The sequence below is a fragment of the Suricata suricatta genome, chromosome 7, assembly GCF_006229205.1.
Source record: "Suricata suricatta isolate VVHF042 chromosome 7, meerkat_22Aug2017_6uvM2_HiC, whole genome shotgun sequence".
Lineage (NCBI taxonomy): Eukaryota > Metazoa > Chordata > Mammalia > Carnivora > Herpestidae > Suricata > Suricata suricatta.
The window spans coordinates 85,674,306-85,693,256 of record NC_043706.1 but is presented as its reverse complement, the minus strand read 5'-3'; the positions used below and the strand labels follow the sequence as shown (position 1 = coordinate 85,693,256).

General features: G+C 35.0%; 2 protein-coding genes across 10 annotated transcripts in view; both read left to right on the top strand.

Moving 5' to 3' along the window:
- PNISR (PNN interacting serine and arginine rich protein) overlaps nt 1-13,598 on the top strand; it is a 28,084-nt gene extending 14,486 nt beyond the window's left edge. For 6 of the 9 annotated variants that reach the window (XM_029945409.1, XM_029945408.1, XM_029945404.1 and 3 more), the window contains 7 exons: nt 1,492-1,682; nt 3,502-3,639; nt 4,757-4,856; nt 5,591-5,644; nt 6,696-6,866; nt 8,100-9,186; nt 9,430-9,776. In XM_029945409.1, the coding sequence (XP_029801269.1) occupies nt 1,492-1,682; nt 3,502-3,639; nt 4,757-4,856; nt 5,591-5,644; nt 6,696-6,866; nt 8,100-9,186; nt 9,430-9,460 (1,772 nt within the window). In that variant the 3' untranslated portion in view covers nt 9,461-9,776. Of the gene's footprint in view, nt 1-1,491; nt 1,683-3,501; nt 3,640-4,756; nt 4,857-5,590; nt 5,645-6,695; nt 6,867-8,099; nt 9,187-9,429; nt 9,777-11,297; nt 12,914-12,991 lie in introns of those variants that run through there. The other 3 variants (XR_003911154.1, XR_003911153.1, XR_003911152.1) reach the window with 3 other exon arrangements.
- Nucleotides 13,599-13,677: 79 nt separating this feature from the next.
- COQ3 (coenzyme Q3, methyltransferase) overlaps nt 13,678-18,951 on the top strand; it is a 24,594-nt gene continuing 19,320 nt past the window's right edge. The window contains exon 1 of the mRNA XM_029945412.1: nt 13,678-14,017. Within this exon, the coding sequence (XP_029801272.1) occupies nt 13,909-14,017 (109 nt within the window). The 5' untranslated portion in view covers nt 13,678-13,908. The remainder of the gene's footprint in view (nt 14,018-18,951) is intronic.

The window sequence follows — 18,951 nt, the reverse complement described above, 5'->3', positions numbered from 1 at the left end:
TGAACCGCAATTGGCATGATTTATTGATCATGTAGAAAGGATGTCGTGTTTTCTTAAATTGTTCTGACACTTCTGGTATGTTAGGAATTGATAGTTTAGAGCCTTATTATTTTATAGTAATCTTTAAAATTACAGAAAAGATTGTCTAAAATATGAAAAGTTCTAAATAATTAAAAAAAAAGTAAATCGTTACTTAAAACTGTAGATTTTGTGATGATTTATAAATTTATCATAGCCGTTGCATCTTGATATTTTCTTCACAGTTGGCAACTTGGTACATTGTGCCAGTATATGAACAGTTCCCCCTTTTAAAACCTCTTAGTTGTTCTCTGTCTCTGGTCTCTTTCCACTCACAGTTAATCTGATACACTGCTGTCAGATTAATTTCCCTTGCCAGAAGTATTTTGGCTGAAGATATATATGTATATATATTATATTTTTGAGAGAGAAAGAGAAAAAGAACATGAGCCTGGGACAGGAAGAAACAGAATCTTAAGCAGGTGCCATGCTCAACACGGAGCCTGGCGTGGGGCTTGATCCCATGACCATGAGATGAGATCATGATCTGAGCTGAAATCAGGAGTTGGATGCCTAGGGCTTAAACTTGGGGCTTAAACTCAAACCCGTGAGATCAGGAGTCGCACATTCCACCGAATGAGCCATCCAGGCACCCTAGAAGATGTAACTTTTTAATATAAGTAGTTCTGTCTATTGACAGGTTATAAACTTATACTACTTTATATCTAGAAATCCAAATCCAACACTTAATAGACCAGAACATGTAAGTCTTTCCTTTTTATCACAAAGTAGGCAATTACAGGAAAATTCCAACTTCTTTTATAACTTATGGAATCATAGTTATTCAGATGAATTCTCAGTGTGAAAAATGGATCTGTGCTTTTGTTTGACTCTGTTTTGTTTTTGTATTTTAGGAAGCAGTGCAATGTAAAAGTTTGGTTTGGAATTAGCCCACATCACTACTACTGGCTTTTTAATTTTGAACACAACATTAATCTTTTTGAGCCTCAGGTTTCTTATTTGTAAAAGAGGTTGAATAATAGTAGTGGGGTTTTTTGTTTGTTTTTTAGAATTAAGTGAAATGATCATTTGATGTGCTTTTATAGTGTCCCGGCTTGTTATTCACATTAAGACAATGTTCACAGATGCCTGGCCGGCCCAGTTGGTAGAATATGCTACTCCTGATCTCATGGTTGTGAGTTTAAGCCCCACACTGGGTGTGGAGCTTCCTTTAAAAAACAAAAAAGACAGTATTCACTGCTTCTCTTAAAAATGACCTTAAAGAGAAGCATAATGGTTAATGGGTTGCTTTACCACTATAGACTTACCTGAAGAATGAAAGTTATAAGCACTCAAATGGCACCAGAATTCTTTTATTTACTCGCAAATTTGCTAGAAATTCAAGAATAAGGAACTCATGCATTTATGATTTTTACTTAACTAACTTATAAATACTTCTTACATGTGAAACAGATGCAGTAAAACGCAGGACTCTTCCAGCTTGGATTCGAGAAGGTCTTGAAAAAATGGAACGTGAAAAGCAGAAGAAGTTGGAGAAAGAAAGAATGGAACAACAACGTTCACAATTGTCCAAAAAAGAAAAGAAGGCCACGGAAGACGCTGAAGGAGGAGACGGCCCTCGTTTACCTCAGAGAAGTAAATTTGTGAGTGTTAAGAGTCACTTGACCTGAAACTCCATGTGGTTTGAACGTGAAAATTATTGAAACAAGTAATTTAGTCCAAAAAGTATTACAATAATATTCTTGAGATTACTTTTAGTAAATGCTTTGAGGATTCTGTTTTTATATATGTTGTTATTGAGGGCAGAATAAAGAGGAAAGGGAGCAGTGAGTTTATAAAACATTCCTTTCCAGAGAGAAATTTCTCACTGCGATGCTGGATAGGTCTTACCTGGAGAAACAAGTCATATTGTTGTGGTGCAGCTAATTCCCTGGTGGTGGATTATCAAATGAAACTAAGTTAAAATGGCAAAGGAGGAGTACATCTGCCTTTCTTGAACATTTAAATATATGTTTATGCCAGAGGATGTAAGAACTTTGATAGTTTTTGACATGAACACCAAAAGTAACAAAGTTAAATCTTTAAACCTTCATCAGTTGGATTGTGTGAGTGGCTTAGGGATTGTTTTATTTAGCAGTCATTTGCTAATGCTACAGCATTGCAACTCTGGAAATAGGTCCGTCTCCCAAGGCCATTTTATGCTTCAGAAATAAATCTAAAGGGGACAGCCAGGTAACTAGATTCAAGCAGATGTTGGTTTAGCTTAAAGTTCATAAATGCTATAAGTTACTTTTAGTATTTCACAAAAGAACCATGCCAAAGCTAAGTTTTTGTTGTGGGCGTTATGAAGATAAGAACCAAAGGACTGCCATAAAAGCTTGCCCTTTTTTTTTTTAAATGTAATTTTAAACTTGTAACATGAAATAGTGGATTTCCAGATTTGATAGGTATAAGTGTCAAAAAAAGTGTTTGGAGATTATCTTCCCTCTTCTCCCAAATGCCTTTGGGCTTGTGTAACATCTATTCTTCCCCTGGTTCAAATAGTCTTTCCATAGTAGTGTTTTGATGATCACCTTATCTTCTACTTTGTAGGGTTTTTAAGGGTAACTCTAGGAATACTTTGCCTGAAGAAGAAGCCCCTTTTTAAGACGTGCTATCTGTATTCTGAAAACCTATAGGCAGGAACAGGGACCAACTGTTGGCATATCCTCCATCTGAAGTAGATCTCATTTCTTATCTATCCATTTTGCAGCAAAAAAGAAGCACATTTTACTAAGTTTCAAGGCCAGCTAAGATCTGGAAACTGACTACAGATTTTAATCTTAAGTGACATGATTTTAGGTAAACAGCTTAAATTTATAGCTATATAAAAGTAACACTGAATAATATAAATGTGGCCTGTTTACCAAAGTTCTACAAGCCCTCATTTCAGGACCATGATAGATAATGGATGTTAACTGAGTCAGTCTTGGTATGATAATATTTTTGGTTATATATAAAATAAGTCAAAATTAACTAAGGTAAAAAAACCTGAGGGGTGGCTCAGTCAGTTACTCATCCGATTCTTCATTCTGGTTCAGGTCACGATCTCATAGTTGTGGGATCAAGCCCCACATCGGGCTGTGCACTAATGGTGTGGAGCCTGCTTGAAATTCATTCATTTATTCTCTCTCCCCCTCCCCCTCCCTCTGCCTCTCTTGGCTCCCTCTTGCTCTCAAAAATAAACTTTAAAAAAAATTTGAAAAATAATTTATATTCATAAGCTACCTTGTAATCTTACATTTCCTTTTGGGTAACACTTTAAATAAAATCTATAGTACAAATCTGTAGTATAATTTAGAGAGAAATTTTATTTTTATGTATCTCTTTCATAGACTTTATGTTTAAAAAATCAAATGTGTAAAAGAATGATTTCATATTACAAGCATGAATTTAGGCTAGCCATACCATTACTTCTTGTAGGATAGTGATGAGGAAGATGAAGACCCTGAAAACGTTGAGGCTGCAAGTAGTGGGAAAGTCACCAGAAGTCCGTCTCCAGTGCCTCAAGAAGAGCAGAGTGAGCCAGAGATGACTGAAGAAGAGAAAGAGTATCAAATGGTAGAATGTTAATTTCTTACCATGTACATGATTAAAAAAATATTTTTTATTGAGGTATAATTGACATAGGTTATGTTACAGAATTTTATTTTGTTTAGAGTTTTTAAACTATGAGTTGGCTATCTTAAACATTTAAACTGTGAACTCATGAAACAGTTAAAAAATGCATATTAGTATGTAGAGATGCTGGGCAGTAATGTCTGCAGGTTCTAATAAGATATCACTGCTTATGCAGCAGTTACTAAGCGTATTTCCTAATACCAATGTTTTAAATAAACAGTGCTTCACTCTGTGAGACCCAAGAAAGTATTTATTGATTTATTATTTTCTAAGTATGTTTTTTGAATACTTAGAAATATTAAAAGACTGCCATAGAAAAATAAGTTTAGGAAGCACTGAGTTGAACACAGTTAAAACCTATTTCTTCATTGCAAGACTTAAAGCCTTAAATACCTATAATGTGTATTGTCATTTTCTGAGATTGGGAATATAATATCGTGCATTTCTTCTATTGAAAGACCAGTGATCTTTGGAATGTGTACTTTCATTAGCAGATGAGTAATCTGGAGCCCAGAGAGGCTGAAGAACTAACAGTTGCTGGTAGCCAAACTAGTGCTAGAATCCAGCTTTTATTTCAAGTCACCTGTACTCTGTATTAAGGTAGTCAGGACAAAAAGGACTTGTTCTAACAGAGTGTAATAGCTGCTTTTTCCTTTTTCCCCCCCTTAAATTTCACCTTGAGCCAAGGGTTAACGTAAGTTGCTAAGTAATTTAACTAGTGTTGTGCTGCTTACTAATAACTATTATTAAATGAAGACATCCTCCTTTCAACTTAAAACATCTATGGAAATTTTTATTAATAGGGGTGTTTTAAAATTTTGTCTCTAGAATTAGAATACAATCTCTACTATATGGATAAATTCCTACTTTTTATTTCATGATTTTGAATTTTTTTTAAGTTTTTATATTTTAGAATAACTTTCAAGATATTCACTTTCTTGGAGTGATATCATGTTTAAAAGTGTTTCATAAAATGCCTTTGCCTGTTAATTTTTTTGAAAATGTCAAACAGTATTAGTAACTATAATAATTAAGTTAGAAACAATTCCTTCTGTAGATGTTGCTTACAAAAATGCTTCTGACTGAAATTCTACTGGATGTCACAGATGAGGAAATTTATTACGTAGCCAAAGATGCACACCGGAAAGCAACGAAAGGTATATTGTGGGTGTTCTTGGTTTTGTTTTTCTGGGAATGTTTTGGTTTTGGTGGCAGTTTTGGAATTTTTTTGGTTCTCTTTGGTGAATTCTAGCAGATCTTTGAATCTTTTCTTCTTGCATGTTTTAACACTCTGGGAAAGGTTAGATTTGTAGACAGCATAATAAAACTATAGAAGTATTTTTCCTTTTATCCAACTTGCCTGAGCACAAATTAGCAATTATGCTGTTTTTCTATAAAACATCTAGTGGAAAATTCCTGATGTTCAATTTATTCCACCTGGTTTTTTTTATAGATACCATGGTATTGGTATATAACTTCTAGTATAGTTCAGTTTCACTAATGAATTGAATTATGACCCTTCAGTTTTCACAGTTTACCACTTAAAATTCTTACCGAAGCAGGAGATTCACCCATCCCCACCCCCATATTTTTAGTAACACTTAGGAAAGATAAAGCAAAATTTAAATTATGGACCATCCCTCAAAAATAGAAATACTGATGTACTGGTCAGTATTTTTCATCATTATAAACCAATTTCAGCTCACTTCAGAATTAGAATTTCAAGGCCAGACATGCTACTGGTTTAAAATGAATGTTATGTTTTTAATGTTTCTTCTCTCCCCAAAAAGCAGCAATAGTAGTAGATTTAACAATACCATAGACTCTCATGACTATGAAATCGTGGCTATTTGTGTTAACATGTTGTTCCTGTTGTTGATGTGATACAAAGCTCCTGCAAAACAGCTGGCACAGTCCAGTGCACTGGCTTCCCTCACTGGACTCGGTAAGTGTTTTCCTTATTTGTGAGAGGGCCTTAAAGGGAAAATCACACTTACCTTGTCTCTCTACATGTTCTGTTTGAAACTGTACTATTCCTACTCAGTTTATAAAACCTAGATCTTAGGGTTATATCGGTCTCTAAAGGTTTGCTTATTGTTCTGACTAAAGCATTCACAGGGATTATTATAAATGTGGTGACTAATTCATAGTTTATTGGGGCCAGTTGTAATAGTTCATACCTTAGCCCTGACTGTATTTAAGCTCACTTTCAAAATGGTTGCATACATGGCTTTAGGGAAGAACCTATCCACTAATGCTGTTAACAAGGGACCTTTATTTAGATTGTGTTGTAGCAAGTCAACTTGTAACATAGACGGGAGAGTTTCTCTTATAATAGTGTGATAGTAATGATGTGTTCGAAATTTGTTCTTTGCATGATATATTCTCAAGTACATAAAAGCTTGATCTTGCCTTTTCCACATCATTTTAAATTAATCTTTGTGGGGATCAACAGAAATGGATAGAACCAAATGCCCATGTGGTTTTGTTATGATTAATTACTATTTAGATCACTTCAGGGTGGGGAGTAGTTTTAGCGCAGTACCATTTCTGTACCAGTGAGAATTACAGTATTCTAATTTTTTTAAGGAAAAAATACTTTGCATACTACCTAGAATTTCTGAGCTTTGAACAATGAAAGAGTTAATTTTAGAAACATTTTCAGGATCATTGGTAGTTGAATTGATTAAGCTTTAGTGACGCTATTGCCCTGTTAAGTGATTTTTGTTGGTTAGTATGGACAGTAAAACAAGACCATTATCCCGGTTCCTTTATGGTGAGAAATATAAATATTTCAGAAAGAATGAGATACTGTCAATTTTCATGGTTTCTGTGAACTCTTTTAAGAATTGGAATTAATACTCCTCCCCACCCCGAATAAGCATATTCTTCCAAGAAAAGGCAATGAAAAAAGTTAGCTTTCTTCTCAGACCTTAAAATTTTTTTAGTGTCTAGAATAAATTTTCCATGTGATAGACTGGGCTTTATGCACACAGGTGGACTGGGTGGTTATGGATCCGGCGACAGTGAAGATGAGAGGAGTGACAGAGGCTCTGAGTCATCTGACACTGATGATGAGGAGTTACGGCACCGAATCCGGCAAAAACAGGAAGCTTTTTGGAGAAAAGAAAAAGAACAGCAGCTCTTACATGATAAACAGATGGAAGGTATATCTTTCAGACTCACTTAATTTTTGTCCAGTTTTATTTGTATTTCTTCTTATTTTTTAACCAACCTAACAATATCAAGGATAGAATTGAGATTAGAATATAGATAATAAAACTAAGGTTTTTTACCTATTTGCAATTTTTATGAAACTTAAAATTAATTGTGATATTCAAGATATGTAGTTTATAAAAGGTAAACTTTGTCTTGTTTTGTAATACATTAATTTCAGTAGCTGTAAGTTAAGCTATTTAATGTATTTTTTTCAATATAAAGTTCTCAAAATGAAAAACAAGACTTTTGGAATATATTTATAAAATTATTGAAAAATAATTTGTAGTTAGGATAGTTAATGTGTAGCTAGCACATTTAAGGACATAGAGGCCTTTTTATAGAAAAGGTTTTTAAAACATTTATTGTTGAGAGAGTGCGAGCAGGGGAGAAACAGAGAGAGAAGAAGACACAGAATCTGAAGCAGGCTCCATGCTCTGAGCTGTCAGCACAGAGTGTGATGTGTGGCTCAAACTCATGCATGAGCTGTGAGATCATGATCTGAGCCGAAGACAGAAGCTCAATCAACTGGGGCACTCAGGCACCCGTTTATAGAAGTTGTTAAATGTAAAATACTATGTATGACTATAGTTTTTATAGTTTACATAATGATATTAGGAATGCTGAAGAGTATTTTGAATTTTTTGGAAAAATCATACTTGGACAAGGAAATTATTAAAGCTTAGCAGTCAAAAATTTTCTATAAGTTACCTACTTTTAAGTTGGCTTTTGAGACAAAAGAAAAATCTTTTCTAATTGCTTCACATGTACCTTTACACTTTGGCACTCTTGTTGTATTGTCCAGGAGCTTAGATAACTACATGTAGCTATTGAGCATTTGAAATGTACCAAGTCGAAATATGCTATCGGTATAAAATACACTAGGTTTGAAAGATTTTATGTTAAAAAAAAAAAACCCAAACAATATCTTAGGATACTTTTAAATTTATTACATGTTGAAATGATATTTTAAATATATTGGGTTAATAAACTATTGAAACTAAGTTCATCTGTTTTTATTTTTTTAATGTAGCCACTAGAAAATTTTGAATTACTTATGTGGCTTATATTCTGTTTCTGTTAATGCTGTTCTGTTCTTATTTGATAGTTTGAAATTTGGTAGTTTGAGCGTTTTTTTGTTATACATTTGACTTTTCATAATTTTTTTTCTTTTTCTGTTTCAGAAGAAAAGCAACAAACAGAAAGGGTTACAAAAGAGATGAATGAATTTATCCATAAAGAGCAAAATAGTTTATCACTACTAGAAGCAAGAGAAGCAGATGGTGATGTGGTTAATGAAAAGAAAAGAACTACAAATGAAACTACGTCAGTTTTAGAACCAAAAAAAGAGCATAAAGAAAAAGAGAAACAAGGAAGGAGTAGATCAGGAAGTTCTAGTAGTGGTAGTTCCAGTAGCAATAGCAGAACTAGTAGTACTAGTAGTAGTGTCTCTAGCTCTTCATACAGTTCTAGCTCAGGTAGTAGTCGCACTTCTTCTAGATCTTCTTCTCCTAAAAGGAAAAAGAGACATAGTAGGAGTAGATCTCCAACAATTAAAGCTAGACGGAGTAGAAGTAGAAGTTACTCTCGCAGAATTAAAATAGAGAGCAATAGGGCTAGAGTAAAGATTAGAGATAGGAGGAGATCTAATAGAAATAGTATTGAAAGAGAAAGACGAAGAAATCGGAGTCCTTCTCGAGAAAGACGTAGAAGTAGAAGTCGCTCAAGAGATAGGCGAACCAATCGGTCCAGTCGCAGTAGGAGTCGAGATAGGCGTAAAATTGATGATCAACGTGGAAATCTTAGTGGGAGCAGTCATAAGCATAAAGGTGAGGCTAAAGAACAAGAGAGAAAAAAGGAGAGGAGCCGGAGTATAGATAAAGATAGGAAAAAGAAAGACAAAGAAAGGGAACGTGAACAGGATAAAAGAAAAGAGAAACAAAAAAGGGAAGAAAAAGATTTTAAGTTCAGTAGTCAGGATGATAGGTTAAAAAGGAAAAGAGAAAGCGAAAGAACATTCTCTAGGAGTGGTTCTATATCTGTTAAAATCATTAGACATGATTCTAGACAGGATAGTAAGAAAAGTACCACCAAAGATAGTAAAAAACATTCAGGCTCTGATTCTAGTGGAAGGAGCAGTTCTGAATCTCCAGGAAGTAGCAAAGAAAAGAAGGCTAAGAAGCCTAAACATAGTCGATCGCGATCCATGGAGAAATCTCAAAGGTCTGGTAAGAAGGCAAGCCGCAAACACAAGTCTAAGTCCCGATCAAGGTAGTATACTTTTTAAAGTATTTTGTCTGATTTTTAAAAAAAATTTGACTGAATTTATTCAAAGTTGAAAGTGTCCTTTCTCTCTCTCTCTTTAATAAACTCAGTTTGGTACTTGATATATGATCATAGTCTTAAGTAATTTTAGAAATCCTATATAATAATATTTATTTAAAAATTGCAGATTATTTAGTTTAAAATACATTTTTATTTTTAAATTTGTCTTTTCCCTTTTTTTTTTTTCAGATCAACAACCCCTCCCCGTCGTAAACGCTGAGGAATGATGTGGCAAGAATGCCATGATGTTTAAAAAATTCCATGAGTTTTAAGGGCTTGTCTCATTATAGAGGCACATTGTGGCTGTGTAGGTGAAACCAGAATCTTTTTTTTTTTTTATCTGTAAATAGGTGTACTTTTTCCAAATGCTGCTCCAAGTTACTTAATAGGATTTCTTTGTATTACATTTTTTTCAAAAAAAAGAATAGTGCTTAATAAGACTATAAACATGCCATTCTCTTTCAGCTGTAATGTTCTTAAAATTATTCTTGAATGTACTGTGATGTCAATAAAGCTCTTCAGTTCATTTTTGTTAACCTCTTGCACCTTAATTTTATGATTTTAATCTAAGGAACGTACTTTTTATAAAAAGGCAGCTGGAATTTTGTATACAGGTTTTAAAGGTACTTCCTCTCATCTCCCCCAAAGAAAATGGTTTTAACTTAATAGTTTGTCAAAGTTTGTAAACTGTACCCATGGATTTTTTTTTTGTTAAATTCCAACTTTTAAGGGTGTGGAAGAGGGCCAAAAATAGATCTTTACTTTTCATTTGGAAACATTTGACAGCTTTCTAAACTTTCCTTCCTATTTTGAGGATTTTCAAGTAATATATTCTCTGTGTATAAAGTATGGTTTACTTCTGTACAGTGAAATTGCTGGAATCAATCAAGCCAGTGCACCATTAGAGTTATTTATAAGGAGCACTTGTGTTTGACCCAGATAGTCCAGTCTGGAACTCTATTCTGCAATTATCCACTTCTGTTTTAGAAGCATATTTTAAACACTGGGGTATTACAGAAGTAAGACTCACAATCCAATATATATACTTATATTTTTTAAATATAATATGACTTCAACTCAGTGGAGGAATCTGTATTATGCAGGTTTGTGTCAATTCCATAACATTAAAATGGTCTGGTTTTGTCACTTTCTTAACAATCATGATCAGTGAGGGGTCTAGCTATTTAAGGCAGTCGTAACTTATAAGTAAAATGAGGCTCTGCAGGCATTTAAATGCTCAACTGCTTTCAGAGTCTGTTTTTATGTGATTATTCACTTTTGCCACAGTAGTCAAATACATCTCTGAAAACAAATGCTTTTAAATTTTAATTTAAAAAGAAAAGAGCAGGTGCAGGTCACGGGAAAGTTTTATAGTATGCCTTCTTACCAGCAATAGTTCATTTTAAAATAAGCCAGATTTTTGCCACGATCAGTGTTTCTTCAAAATGAAGGTAGAAATAGATTTGTACGTGTGCTCTTGTACCTCCACATAGGTTCTTAAATAATTTTGAGCAGTTGTGCATTTATCTAGAGGAAATAAATCAACTGTGAATAAATGCATGTTTACCAAAATGGTTGTTTTACAGTGCATTTAGTTCTGATATTTATAAAGTTGATATTTCACAGAATAACTTTTAAATAGTTTGAAATTCTATATAGTTTAGACACCAGTCACATGTGGAGACAAAATGACAATGTGCAATATTTTTTATGTAGGTGAGCTAACACACTGTACCTAATTGCAGAATTAATTATCAGATTAATTTGTAATAGATAAGTTGTATAACATTTTCATATCTTAAAATGTTTTTTAGATCAATCTTCAGGTGAAATAATATTTTCAAAATAAAATTCTACAGAAAAGATCTGTTGGCTATGATATGCACATTTTTGGGCAAGATAAATGATTAGAGCCAAAAATAGTATTTGACAGTTTTATTTACTCTGCCATAATATGCAAGCTTCTTATTTAAATCTGTAGATATTTTTTAAAACACACTCATATGTGATTATTAGTAGGTACATCAATGTTATAATTAAATATTTGGGTTTTTCAGGTTTTTATGGATAATTTAGAGAATTCATCACTTCACTGACATGTAATGAAGTATGTTTACCTTAGGGGTAAGATTTTATAAAATAGGGCTTCCATGATTTGGGATATGAATGCTAACCCACACATAAGTTAATTAGATAACATAATTTGGTTATGAAATCTAAAATGACACCACCACAAAATCAGTAGTTTCCATTTTTGAGACAATCATTGGTCTGAATTGGTTAATAAAACTGTCTTGAGGTTCTCTTAAAATATTTCTAGTGTATTAATCATACTTGTTTTTGTGGAATGGGGGTAAACCACACCATTAAGTGAAGAAAATGTAACTTGGAAGAGGTAATTATAAGATTTGTTTCATGAAGGCCCCAAAATATAAATAAAGAATGGTGTGGAATCACAGTGTATATGTTTTCTGCCATTGTAAAATGTCTTATTTTAGCATCTGCTTCTAATGGTATAATACATAATAGGTGAACCTCCCAAACGTAGTCTATTGTTTTTTAGTGTCTAAATTAACTGTTTCTTCAAAGAAACAAATGAAGTATAATTAATTAGGTGAGATTTCTTTCTTGTGGGAATTTTTACATAGGAATTGTATAAGGGCCAAAGTTCCTGTAATACTTACTGTCTTGGAAACGTTTACATTTTAACGGATCTTTTCTTCTATACATTAAAGTCTATTTTCACTTGTTGAAGTTTCTAAAATGTACTAACCATGGTTTAATGGAAATATTAGATTCATTGACTTGTCCTGACTCTGCTGCTTATTTTATTTTGGGCAAATCATTTAAACACAATGGGCTTCAATTTCTTCAACTGTAGAAGGGTGGAATTAGATTATTTTTAAGGTCTAAATACTTCTAGCCCTTAAGTTTTTCAGTTTTAAGTGGAATTTGACTGTATTGTCTAATCCTGAATCAGAAAATAGGGTTTTTATTAACCCTTAACATAACTCGTGTGATGAGTTACATTTTATATTGTAAAGATTTATCAGGTGTCTTCTATAGACTTTTCCTGTAAATACATAGATTAAATCTGCCACAATCTGATTATGGTAATGTAAGTAATTATCCTGAGTTACCAATTTATGTGTAAATATGAAAATTTACCAGTTAAATTTCTAATTTATGTATTATCATTTCAAAGGGATCAAGCTATTAGATGTATGGGAGTAATACTTCACCCTTAATTTGGAAGAGAAAAGTGGTTATAAAATTGAATTTGAAAATATTAAGTAAATTTTCAGTTTTTATAGTAAACTAAATTGTAGATGCTGGTTTACAACACATGGATGAGACCATAGCACTGGTCTGGGAAATTATCTCCAGCATTGGTCACACACCACATTACAACTGTTAGTCTTTCCAGCACAACTCCAGTTGAAGTATCATTGGAAAAGGCTTTCTGGTATTTGTAAACTATTAAGGGCTAGTTTTGCTTACCTGGGCCAAAGTAGTAGGTATTCCAGAGGCTTTGGTTTCCTGTCTGTATTAAAGGCAAATTACTGATTGCCTTTGTCCTTGAATTGAAAAGGTAGTGGGAAGGTCCTGAAGCCCAAGAGAGTGGTACATTCAAAGAAAGCACATTTAAATAAAGTTTTTAAAACTTTTAAAATCATACTTGCACTTTGCTTTTTCCTAGTATCTGTCATTCCAACAAGTATAACACGTGCTAAATGTTCTTTTGTGCCAGAGCTTTGTGCCGTCATTTGGAGAGATGGTCATGTGTCTGTCCTGAGAGAGGAACTCTGAAGAGGACATAACTGAAAAATCTGCAGCCACTCTTAGAAGGAGGTCAATATTTTACTAAGAAGCCTTAAGTGAAAGACTATTACTGAGCAGTAAATTTCACTAATTCAAGGAATCTTTTACCAAATTGACCCTGCCTGTTGAAAATGTACAATGATTTTTTTTTTCTTTTTTGGCCTTGGAAATGTATTATTGCTCTTAAGGAAAAGCTTTTGTACATTTAGAAGTAAAGTGTTCCTGATCACCGTTTTAGCTTTCAATGAAGTTTGCCTAGCTTGAGTGAACAGCCCTACTACATATTATATGCCCTGTCCAGAATATTATCAGGTCACTTGTAGAAACTATTTTCAATTTAGACTTATAGCCCTCTGTGACATTTGAGGGCCTTGGAAGGGGAAACAATTCTACCCTTAGGAAAGAAATGCTTCCTTGCATGCTTTTGTGATTCTAAGGGTCAGTGACACACGAACCCTATAAATGTCTTTGGGAGACCTCTTGTTAAATATGAAAGAATTAGAGCTGTACAAGAATAAAAGCTAGTTTACATAGTACGAAGTAGCGTCATCTATGACTACTTAGGTCATGAGGTTTGAAGTCCTATAGAGATAGGCATAATAGAAGTTCTTTTATAATAGAAACATTTACTATTTTACTATATAATATTTTACTATATTGCATGTGCAGCAGTTTGACGGTTGTTGAGCGTGAAGAGTAACTATCGTCCTGTATATTTATATAAAACCCCCAGTAAGGCAACCATGGTTAGACCCGCCCCACACTGTGAGTGTGGATCGGAACCTTTCTGTTGGCGATCTTTTGCCGGGGGGACCGGAAAAGAGGTGGATCCTTTTGTCACGCACGATGTGGGGAGGCCGCAAGCTAGGCTGCTTGGGGAATCGTTTTTTAGGAGCGATTAGATCTAGGTGCTGGGGCACGCAGACTGAGAGTACTCGTTTAATCACGTCTGCAGGTGAGTGTCGCCTTAACCACGTCGGCCGGGTGGAGGTCCCTCACACATAACCCACCGGGCGGGCAGGCTGCTCTGCGCAGGCGCCGAAGAGGGCGGCTGACTGTCCCTGAGACCTGTGCAGGATCACACCGCAAGACCACCTTCGGTCCTGTTTCTAGCTGTCCGATGAACGCCCAATCTGGGCTCTCGCCCTACCCTTGCTAGAGGCTGGGAAAAATATCTGAGAACTAGTGGTTCTGGCCGCAGAGCGCGCGCTCCCGGGCCGCCGCCATGTGTCCAGTGACTTTTGTTTTCATTGTGGTTGAGCCTTTGCCTCTGGAGCCGGCGACCGTTCTAAGCCGGCCGGAGTCCCAAGGTCGTTTGTTTTCTTCCTTTGCCGCAGCAGGAAGACACTAGCTACTGTCTCATATTCTTGATAGCGTTGTGTTTTTGTTTTCTTTGCACATATCTTGCGTTTTTTCAGAATTTACGGCAGCCATACTACTGTTTTTGGTTATTTCAACAAACCGTATTGGCAAATAAGATCAAGAAAATAACATACTGAAACTGATGATTGTAGAAGACCGTTTGATTTTTAAACTCCCAGTATTAACCAGAAAGTTTTGATAAAATACTGTGTGCCATGCACTGGGAATTTTTTATTTTATTTATTTATTTATTTTTAGTGAATGAGACCTCTTTAATGTTCAAATAAAACTAAGATTAGGATATAATGGGCAAAATGGGAAACTTACAGGCCCACCAATAGAATTGATAAGTTGGTGCTCCAATACAATGAAAAATAGTGCAGCCAGTAAAAATGATGATTTAAATCAATCTGTGTCCACTTGGAAAACTGGTTAGGATATAATGTTAAGACAGTAAGTTACAAATCAACATGTATTATAAACTTAGAGATCTGTAAATGGAAATATATAGAGAGAATACAGATACATCAGAATTTTAGCATTGATTATCTGTGCTGGAAGTGGTAATCTATCATTTTATCATTATATATTGTCAGAATTTATTTTTTCAGTAAACATGTCTTTTGTAATCAGAAATTCAGAAAAATACAATATAAATATTTTTAGATTTGGGGACTGAACATAGCAGGAGCATTTACTGCATATTTGGGATCAGGGAAACTTTTTAAACAAGGTATTTAGGAAGCTATCTGGAGGGAATTGGGCAATTTTAGAAGTCGTAGCAGTGGCAAAGGACCATCTTGAGTATCTTGAGATTTCTGGGAAACTGCAAAGTGTTCCCTGAAAAGGAGGGCTGCAGGTGAGGGTGGACAGTGGCAAGGGGTGAGATTGACTTTTTAGACCATGACAAATCAATGAAAGGCCATAATAAACCTCCTGAGATTGACTTTATCTTGAGGACAGTGGGAAATTACTGAAAAAGCAATATAATCAGACTTGTGTTTAAGAAAGAACACTTTGCAGATGGGTAGAAACTGGGATGGCAGACAAGAGTAGGTTCAAGGAGGCCGTAAGAGTAATCCAGACAATAAGTGATGATTATTGGAACTAAGATGTTGGCAGAGTAAAAGTCTTAATTCACTGTCAGTGTGGTATGTTATAGGCTTTGGGTAAATGATGTTTTGAATGAATTAAATGAAGTTTTCCTCCATTTCTTTAAAATCTCAAATACCAGAACGATCACAGATTCAAAGTAGCTTTCTATTTATTAATACAAACTTAGTTAGTTTCTGTCAGTTGTGGTGTGGTGGTTTTTATAATTCTGGTCTGGCACTTCTGACCAAGGGGCTAGTTTTACAGAAATAGGGGAGGTGAAGGGGAGGTAGGGGTCACCAATGAGTACAGAGCAGGGACTGTGTTAAAATCTCTGATGCTTAGTTGCATATTCATACCTTATATATTCTTATCTATGTGTCACAGTTTACAGAATTCTCTAATAATAAGGTATTTCATTTATCTACCTAAAGTCCTAAAGGAGGTAGTATTTGAACTGGGTTTTTTTTTCATTTTTAAAAATGTTTTTATTTATTTTTGAGAGAGAGAGAGAGAGAGAGAGAGAGAGACAGCAGGGGCAGGGAAGGGTCAGACAGAGAGGGAAACACAGGATCTGAAGACAGGCTCCAGGCTCTGAGCTAGCTGTCAGCATGGAGCCCAACGCAGGGCTCGAACCCACAAACTGTGAGATCATGACCTGAGCCGAAGCCAGATGCTTAACCGACTGAGCCACCCACGGGCCCCTAAACTGAGTTTTAAAAGGTAGTACAGATAGAAGTGGTAGAAGAGAGAATAACATGAGCAAAGGCTTGAAATCCCAAACTTCATTTTGGACAGTGTTGAAATGACCTTGTGCCAGACTATGAAGGTCCTATTAAAATAAAATAAAAAAAAAAAAAACATAGAAAGCTCAGGAGAAAAATATTCAGAGACTATGACAAGCCGCAAAATATAAATGACAATTTGTCGTCGTCCATTTGAGCAAGATACCACAAAATACCACAGACTGAATGGTTTATAAACAACAGAAATTTATTTTTCACGGTTCTGGAGACTGGGAATTCCAAGATTTGTGTCTGGTAAAAGCCCATTTCCTGGTCCATAGATGGAGCCTTCTTGCTGTGTCCTCACATGGTAGAGGGGCAGGCTTGCTTTCTGGGGTCTTTTATGAAGACTCCATTAGAGCCCTCATCACGTCCTAAAGCCCCCATCTCCTAATGTCACTTTAGGGGTTAGGATTTCAACAAGTGAATTTGGGAAGGACACAAACATTCAGACATAGCACCATTAAAAAAGGACATTCAATCTCATTCATGATAAATTCAAATAACAGTGAGATACCATTTTCACCTATTGAATTAACAAAAAAACATTTGATAATACATTGCATGGGTGACGATGTATTATTGGCGAGGGGAAGCCAGCACTAGAAACTGATATTACCCATAGGGTTGCAAACTGGCTCAATATCTGTGAGTGGCAAATACAAATTTATACATGCACATGCTATTTAACACAGTGATTCTTGGGATTTTACCTACAAGTACTTTCTGAAATATATGAAATTACCTGTGGAATTCAATCTTATGTTTTGGAAATAGCAAAAACTTATAAATAATCTAAATAAATAAGCATTAATAGGGAACCTCTTAAATGAACTATGAGATAACCATATAATGGATTACTCTGCAGCTCTAAAAGAAAAAGATGGGTGCCTAGGTGGCTCAGTCCGTTAAGCCTGACTTTGGCTTCAGTCTTGATCTTACAGTTCATGAGTTTGAGCACACATGGGACTCTGCTGTCAGCACAGAGCCTGCTTCACTTCACATCCTCTCTCCCCTTCTCTCTCTGGCCTTCCCCCACTAGCTAGTGTGTGCTCTCTCTCTCTCAAAAATAAAAGTTAAAAAAAAAAACAGAGAAAGCAAGGAAGTTCTTTATGCTTTGTTATGAAATCTCCAAAATACCTTGGTAGGTGGAAAAAGCAAGATAGGAGAGGTACTTTGTAGTATACCCTTTTGTGCTTTTTAATTTTAAAAAGTTAAATCATTTTTTATTTTGAAATAATCTAAGACTTACAAGAAGTTACACAAATAGTAGAGAGAATTTCCATATGCACTTCATTCAGTTCTTCAGTGATAATATCTAACATAACCATAATACATTGTAAAAGCCAGAAAATTGACATTAGTATGATACTATTATTAAACCATAGACCTTAGTTGGATTTCACAACCTTTACATGCATGGGTGTGTGTGTTACCACAAATTTAGATTTGTGTAATAACCACTGCAATCAAAATAAAAGATTTCACAAAGAAATCTTTTAGTTCTACTCTTTTGTAATCAGACCCTACCCTGACTTTAACCCTTGGCAATCATTGATCTGCTCTTCATTGCTATAATTTTATCATTTCAAGAGTGTTGTATAAATGGAATCGTACAGTATATATCTTTTGAAATTGGTCCCCCCCTCCCCACCTTGAATAAATACCCTTGAAATCTACCCCAAGTTCTTGTATCAAATTCGATTTCTGATTAGTATTTCATGATATGGGTATAACATAGTTTGTTTAGCCATTTGCCTCTTATAGGATATTTTGATGTTTCCAGTTTTTAGCTATTATGAATAAAGCTGCTATGAACATTTACATACAGGTTTTTGTGTGGACCTAAGTTGTCACTTCTCCAGGATAAATGTCCAAGATGGAATTGTTGGTTTGTATGACAAGTGTATGTTTAACCTGAATAAAAATTGCTAAACTGCTTTCCACAGTATCTGTATCATTTTACATTCCCACTAGCAGTATGTAAGAGATCTAGTTGCTTCATATCCCAGTGCAGCCTTGGTTATACCAGGGTGATTAAATTTTAGCCAACATGATAGACATGTAGTAGCCTTCGTTTGCTTTTCTCTAATGGCAATTGATATTTCACGTCTCTTCACATGCTTATTTGCATCTGTATCTCCTCTTTGATGAAATGTCTGTTCATGTCTTTCTGTACTACCACTTTGTAAACCCACATCAATTATATAATTGGATTGCTTAGTTTGTTGTTGTTCATGTTTGTTTTACGGGAGTTGGGTTTTATTGTTGAGTTTAAAGAATATCCTTACATATTCCAGATATAAGTTCTTGGTGGGGTATGTGTTTTGCAAATATTTCCTCCCCATCTGTGATTTGTCTTTATATATATACACACACACACACACATATATGTATATATATATTTATTTATTTATTTATTTTTGAGAGAGACGGCACAAGCAGGGGAGGGTCAGAGAGAGAGGGAGACACAGAATCCGAAGCAGGCTCCAGGCTCTGAGCTAGCTGTCAGCACAGAGCCCAGTGTGGGGCTCGAACCCCTAAGTCGTGAGATCATGACCTGAGCTGAAGCCTGACGCTTAACCGACTGAACCACCCAGGCGCCCCTGTCTTTTTTCTCAACAGTCTTTTGCAGAGCAAAAGTTTTAAA